At 45.5% G+C, this 7,854-nt stretch overlaps 1 protein-coding gene across 2 annotated transcripts in view; it reads right to left on the reverse strand.

Annotated features, from left to right (window-relative positions):
* The window catches only part of LOC309532118 (prosaposin-like), a 42,927-nt gene extending 36,405 nt beyond the window's left edge, over window positions 1-6,522 (reverse strand). For both annotated transcript variants that reach the window (XM_082222093.1, XM_082222092.1), the window contains exon 1: window positions 6,363-6,522. In XM_082222093.1, the coding sequence (XP_082078219.1) occupies window positions 6,363-6,423 (61 nt within the window). In that variant the 5' untranslated portion in view covers window positions 6,424-6,522. The remainder of the gene's footprint in view (window positions 1-6,362) is intronic.
* Between the last annotated feature and the right edge of the window lie 1,332 nt (window positions 6,523-7,854).

A 7,854-nucleotide genomic window follows, 5' to 3' on the forward strand; every position in this document is an offset into this window, starting at 1 on the left:
CCCATAGGGAAATCTCCGGGACAGCGGGGAAGCGCAGCGCGTCTTCCCCACTGTCCTCGGACCTCCTCCCGCCGCCGGCTTCGGAACGAAGCTCCGATGCCGGGCGGGGGGGGGGGAACGCCTCCTCCCGCCGCCCGGCATCGGAAGGAATCTCCGATGCCGGGGGGGGGGAACGCCTCCTTCCGCCGTGCGGCATCGGAACGAAGCTCCGATGCCGGGCGGGGGGGAGCCTCCTCCCGCCACCCGGCATCAGAACGAAGCTCCGATGCCGGGCGGGGGGGGGGATAGCCTCCTCCCGCCGCCCGGCATCGGAAGGAATCTCCGATGCCGGGGGGGGAACGCCTCCTCCCGCCGCGCGGCATCGGAACGAAGCTCCGATGCCGGGCGGGGGGGAGCCTCCTCCCGCCACCCGGCATCAGAACGAAGCTCCGATGCCGGGCGGGGGGGACACCTTCTCCCGCCGCCCGGCATCGGATGGCTTTCCTGAAGACTTGGGGTGGGAGGAGGGTTTTCCTTCCCACCGCCAACATTCAGAATGCTGTTCTGAATGTTGGCGGTGGGGAGGAAAAACCCTCCTCCCATGCAAGCCCCGGGAACAGAGGGAAAGTGCTGCGCGCCTTCCCCTCTGTTCCTGTACCTGTCCTGAAGGCTTGCGGTGCGGAGAAAAGCCCTTCTCCGCACCGCCAGCCTGGCAAGCGGTTTCCCTAGGAACGCATTAATTGATTTTCAATGCATTCCTATGGGAAACCGTGCTTCGCAAGACGAAAAACTCGCAAGAAGAAAAAACTTGCGGAACGAATTAATTTCGTCTTGCGAGGCACCACTGTATAAACACAGAGGAACTAGGAAAATAGGAACTGCAACAGAAGCAAATGTCATTGGACAACACAAGCCCAGCACTTACATTTCTTTGCTCTCCTTCATCCACAGAATGATTGCCATACTACTATAACAAGAGTCTCAGCTCTCTTGCTTCCAGTATACATTGAAAACCATTACATCCCACTGTCAGTTATAGATGTTTGATGCTGTTTGACATTGACCGCAAGCTTTTTCCTTCATAAATTGTTACTGTCCCAACCAAAATAGGCATGGGAGTAGTGGAGCTGCAAACTCTTTCCATCCCTTCTGCAGTCCAGATATTCCCCAGCCCCCAGGCCTGCCAATTTGTGGAAGAAAAAGCTTAAACACAAAGGCCAGTATCAGGATAAAACATCAAGCGTCGTTTGGGCCCAGAGTTCCTAACTAAAGAACCATGACTGGTCTCCAACTCAGAGTACCCCACACCTGTACAAAAATAGTTTTTCTTGCTCAGTGAAGTGCGGGGGAGGAAAGGAAGAGAACCAAATATGATGGCTAAAGCTATTTCAAACTGGTTTACATTGTGACATAGATCTATCCCACCCAAGGAACAGCCACAGAGGAAGCACTATGTCTGAAATAAGAGTTCAGTGACCTAAAAAGAAGTTTCATCTATGCCATTTGATCTCTGATGGCTGTTGCATACTGCAAGCCAATCATCCTCATTTTAGTCATTTGCCATGTATGCGTGACTTCGTTCTTAGTGTAATATATGGGAGGATAAACAGGAAGAAAGCTTTACCTTCCTCTTTGCATTGCTCCCAAAATTATACTGAATGAGATAATAAACATTCCTCACCAATAAGTACCTTCAGTAATATGTAATATTCAGTCTTATACAATGGGTGCTATTCAATATGTATTTTTTTAAAGGGAGGAAAGCATCTGGTTGCTGTTGAGCCCTAGGGAGAAGCTTTGGGCAACCCATCCCATGATTAAATTCCTTTTCCATTCCTTTAAACAGCTCTTCTAGCCTATTTTAGCTGGAGAAAGCATTGCCAACGAGCAAGCATTAAATCATGGAGATTTTATGCTATAGTGTTCCTATAGCTTCACTGTCCAGAGAGGGACATTTTCCATTTGAATCTGTGTATGCATTGTAGAACAAGCATTAAGACATCCAGCAATTTGGGCTCTTCATCTGATTATTTTTTTAAGGGTGTTTATTGCAATTAAGGAAGTAGACTTAAAGATGCTGACTTAAAGGAGTGTGGCTACGCAAGACACAAACAAAATCTGCTAGTGATCAAAAGACAGGATTTTATCCCTGTTTCTCATCCTTGTCTCCTGGTCTCTGCTTTTCGAGTTCATGCCTGCCACTAGCTTCCCTTGATTTCTAACACCTCCATACTTTTCCACTCAACTAAATGGCACAAATCAGATAGGCTATATGCTGCATGTTATAACTTGCACAATGCACAGCATCTACTTCTCTTTCACACATGACACAATCAACTATCTACTGATACCTACGGTACTTCATTGCACTGATATACAAGACCTTGGGTATGTGTCAAGAATCAATGGTGTTTTCCAGGAGCCAAAGACAGGGTTAGATGCATGCAATGCCCCCCACCTTGGGTAGTCTGATGTTACTACAGAACTCTCCTTGGCTGTCTTTTCCAAGTGATGCCTCCCCTACTACAGTTCCATTTAGAATTAGAACAAAACCACCACTGGGCAGGAGAAGCTCCACATGGCCATGTGGCAATTTCTCTATGTAGGACATCAGCCAGTTGCCACAAGAGTCACACTGTTATCAGGCAACATAAGACTCAACAAAAATAGTTTTAGATTGTTCAGTTGCATCTATTTTAGAGACAAGTTTGCCAGCTTCTTTGCATCCTTGAAATAGCACCAAATGCTTAGACCCAATGCTTCCTCAACCAATTCCCATCAGTGCCACCACTCACATGGCTGATGGTCACATATGATGCAAGTTGAAGTCCAATGCCATTTGGAGGGAACATGTTGAAGAAGCCTGACTGAGACTGACAAGAGGGCTTAATTTGAGTCAAGGATCAGCTTTACCTTTTATTGTTGAACCTTAAGGTATTTTACATATTATGCATTGCCAGGGTAAAAGACTGTTGTCAATGCCAGACGGCAGAAAACGCACATTGAACTTGGCCTTAAGAGAACTCAGTTTTGCTGGAGTGGGCACCACAAGTATGATTTAGCCTGAGATTCCCACTCTATAAAGGCAGAAGAACCAAGAGCCCATTAGCCCTCACTGTAGCTGCCCAGCAAATCGTATTCAGTTGCCTTGGAACCTGGAAATATCATCGTGGCTAATAGCCATGGATACAACCTGCACTCCATGAATTTGCTTAACCCACTTTCATTCCATCTTAAGCAAATTCTATGCATTATGTATGATGGAGTTCTCCATCAGCATGATTTATGCTGCCAAGCTATTGTAGTAGTAAGAACCATTTGCAAGAGAACAGCCTACAGTCAGCTTTTTAATGGGTTCTCTTGCTACTTTTCCTGCATTACACTTAACTACTTTTAGGATTTGAACTCTTCTATTCCTTCGCAGGCCTCAGCTAGTTTGGACTGCCTCCCTTCGGCTTCTGTTAGATAGGATCTTCCTTACCTCCCACAGCATTGCTTGCATTTGTGAAATTTAAAAGCATCATGAAACCTAACATATAATGCAACCATAAAGATGCTAGATGTTACGGACAGAAAAGATTTAGCCAGGTGAGTTCCAAAATGCTCATTGCTGCATTTGACTCCCAGCTCTAGAAGAAAACTTTGTGAATGGGCCTGTCCCCTTGTGTAACAGACCTAAATATAACGCCCCCCTACTATCACAAAGCTTTACCTCTCCACTAGTAGGTCTCATATAGCCTTTGATACCTGAAAACTGGTGATAGATAAAAGATGGATCCTTGGTTCCAAAGCATGTGCTACCTTTGAAACCTTACCCATTTATCAACCAAAGAATTATATGGGGTATACTTTCAGATGAGATATCTCGAGTCAGTTGGGGGGGGGTTGAAACAAGGGGCTTTCACAGTCTGGCTTTTCATCAGTGTCTACAGTATTTCATGTTCTGATTGAAGTTCCACACACTATTACTTTTAAGTGGTACTGTCAATGCTTTCAAGAACACTTGATTATATAAGTTTCAGCCTTCATCTTTTAATCTCACCTGATTTGGTATTGTGTTTGACTGACTGGTGCTAAGCTCCTGGGGGCAGGGATGAGTCTCCTCCAGCTTGCGAGTAATGTGGCTGGATATGGTGCAATGATGTGGGAGTCGGGGCGTTCCCTGGATAGTTTGGAGTATCTTAGGAATGACTGTGCTACACACACTTTTCCAGCAAGCCTTCCTCAGGGCAAGTCAGGCACGAAAAACTACTCTGCACAATGCTCTGCCTACGCAGCATAGAAGAGGGTGGCAGCAGGTAAGAAGCATGGGAAAAGGGATTAAACAGCTCTTGCATGTGGATTTTTTTCACAGCCAGATGAAAGCTGAACCACCATGTTGTCATGAGAGGGAAGCTTCTCCTCTGGCTGCCACTGAAGGCATGGTAACCATAGAATATGTTTGTCTAGACCAGGAATGGGGAACGTGCGGCTCTCCACCAATGTTGCTGTTCTACAACTCTGCATCACCTCCAACCATTGAGCCATGCTGGTGGCGGGACCTAGAGTCCAGCAACATCTGTAGGGCCACAAGTTCTACACTTATGGGGTAGCCCCATCTGGCCAATCTTCTCTTTGCATTCTAGAAAGGATCTAGGTCCTTTTTTAAGCATTCAGAGGGAGTAGGTCTGGTAGTTTGTCTCTGTACTCTGGTTGTAGCTGCTCTTTTAAGAGAGCTAAAAAAGTTAGCTGTCCCAAGGGTGATTTGCCATGCAGGATATTACTATTAAGACACACTCCTAATCAGACAGGACCAGCTCAAGGACAGGCCTACATCTTCACAACATCCTATTTGTATGGTGACTGCATTTTCTCAAAAACGGGAGTGTCGATGGACAGGTTCTTAAGGACATTTATGTGCATTGAGTAGTCTTAGCCTAATCAGGGCTCCCAGAGAAATCTACATGGCTGTGAGAGGACTGCTCACATAGTCTGCTTCAGGAAACAACCACCAAATACCAATGTACTTATGACAAATACCTTCCAACAAGGGATAAAGTTGGCCTTTATTTGTAGACAACCCCATCTGGGACCAGGTGATCCCTCACAAAAAGTTGTCTGGTAATCACTGTTCAATCAGGCTACAGCAGAGGGGGAGAGTGAAAGCAAAGCCACCATCAGCTGTGCTGAAAATCCAGCAACCTTAGCCTCCTCTCCTAGGACAGTTTTCATTCTAGATTAGTTGGTTTTTAACAAGTGCCAGGGTTTGGGTTTTTCCTGCTTCCTCTTGATATTTTTCCTTTTGTGCTGTGTCTTTTAGATAGCAAACATAAGCACAGGGCTGCTTTATCATTGGTCTTTGTAAGGTGCCCTGGGAGCCTTTTCAGCTGGAGTAAAAGGTTGGAAATAAATTGAATGGGTGGGATTTCATTGGGTAAGGGCCTGCAATATGAACCAATATGAACTCTCTCTACTGCCCTCTCACCCAAGCAAGTCCTGCCTTCAAGTGAAAGCAAGTGATGGGCACTTCAGATGAAGGTACCTTTCAATTTTGAAATTAGGATTAGCAAGAACAGACATGCTAGCAAACAGATATGTTCCCCATATTAAAATACCTATCTGCCTTAAAGTCAAGTGTGTGCAACCTGCTCTGCTGCAATAAAGCAATCCCTCTCTTTCAACTGCCAAGAAGGAGGAAGTTGTGGTCTGCTGCAAAACAGCAAAGGGACTGTGAAGAACAACAGAAATAGGACAAATGCAGCTTCACCATGAGAACTGAAACAAGGTTGTTCTGAGCAAAGTTACAGATCATCTAAACATGCAATAGCACAATACTTAGATATTTGTGGGTTTTCATACATCAGGCCGATTGGTATTGATTGTTCCTTTCATAGGATATTAAAAGCCTCAGCCCAGAAGCTTGTTATACTAGCTCAATCTAGGGCACTGCACACTATGGAATGTAATCACCCCTTTTATACATCCATCACATCTTTAGAGAAGAGAAAACCAGGGGAATTCTATAGTACAGCTGTCTCAGAACCTTCTGCTAAGGTATAACCATTTACGCAAGCAAAGCACAAGTTTACAGAGATAGAAGTATCTGAGTTATGCAGCACTCTTGGCCAGAGACACATTTTGAGCAACCCACACATGTTCTACAAAGCCTTCTCCACTCAAATGGCCAAATAAGTTGTTTCTTAGAGGAAGGAAAACTTACAGGACTCTGGGAGTTGGGGACTAGGCTGCCCTTAGGGTCCTCTTCCAACTCTACAATTCTATTCCTGTTTCCATTACCTTGTTTTATTTATACACCAGCATAAGTTTGGTGCCACTCTCTCCCCCTTGTGTATACAAACTATGCCCTGCTTGTCTCCTCACTAAACAAAAAATGTTGTCCTTACCTTGGTAGGCAGCCAAATAGAGTGTTATCAGCAGCACCCACCCTTTCCATAAGCCCTCCATGTTCTTCAGTGTTACTGGATCCTTCTGGTGAAGAGAGAGAATGCCTCCTGTCTGCAATGAGCAATCTTGGGAAAGGCAGCAGGATGGAGAGAAATTAACACCCACATGCTTGAAGTTTCACAAGTACCATTTGCCACACCCAGCCTCAGGTTAATGCAATTAATGCACATGATCTGCAAGAGCCAGAGCACTCCCAGAAGAGAGGCTCCTCCAGTTTCTGTGTAATAGCCTAATCTCTGCCAGCTGACAAGATGTGGCTTCCTCTGTAGGTAAAAGTTGCAAGGCCAGGAGGCTGTGTGCTTTTATGAATATGTCCCAAGCACCTAAGCTGTGCAATGTTGTGAGTCTGCCAACAGATCTCTTTAAAATCAAAATACATTCCTACAATAGTCTAAGGATAAAGAAGCCTTTTCTTCTTCTTCCTCTTCCCAGAACCACCTTAATATACTCATTATTATAGTAATGTAAATTAGGAGTGGTGAGAGGTCATTTAAACTTACCAGATTCAAATCAGGTAGCCTGAAAGGCAAGAGTCCAACCCAGCTATGACCTTTTTCCAATTTCCAAACTGAGTTTTCCCAAGCACTCAAAATCCAAATCAAAGCACTAAGGAAAGAAAGGAAACCCTGCCTCATTTCTTCTTCTCCCCACTGCTTCATTACATCAGTTTACATGGAGAGGGGGACAAACCCTACAGGGGCAAAATAAAGGAGTTGGAAGAGGAGGCCTGACCCCCATGGAAGACAAGGCTCTGGTCTTACCCCACCCCATTGGGCCCCAACCATATTCTTCATAGGAACCAATGGCTCCATATGTCCCCATAGATTGATATGGGAAAAGGGGGTAGCAGCCAGATGGGCTTGCTTTTTGCTCCTAAACTCATTTTGGCTCCATAGCAAACACTCCCCACCCCACCCCACCCCAAGCCACAATATAGGCACCAATGGATCAAAGTTCCTTTGGAAGCAGGAGGAAAGGCTTCTATATTGCATTACACAGTCTACCAGCTTGCTCCCAATTGAGAGCTGGGAGGGTACATTATTCTCTGTACGGGATACAAGACAGGATATATTGGTGAGGGGACTTTGTATTTTTCTCTTCTTTCTCTTTTAATTACTACTTTCTGTTCAGAAGAGTTTCTTTTATCAATGAATTGTGAAATCTTTTTTTAAAAAGTATGGCAGCTTTGTCACGCTGGCCACGTGACCCGGAAGTGTCTCCGGACAGCGCTGGCCCCCGGCCTATAGATGTGAGATGGGCGCACAAACCCCAGAGTCTGGCAAGACTGGCCCGTTCGGGCAGGGGTACCTTTACCTTTACCTTTTATGCATTTATTTAGGCAACCCTAGAAACTTCCAAAGTTTACTACAGTACACTTAGGAGCACACTACTAGGTTGCCTTCAATCAGGACCTCGTTCAAGGCCTCACCA

The sequence above is a fragment of the Podarcis vaucheri genome, assembly GCF_965113315.1.
Source record: "Podarcis vaucheri genome assembly, chromosome: 5".
NCBI lineage: Eukaryota > Metazoa > Chordata > Lepidosauria > Squamata > Lacertidae > Podarcis > Podarcis vaucheri.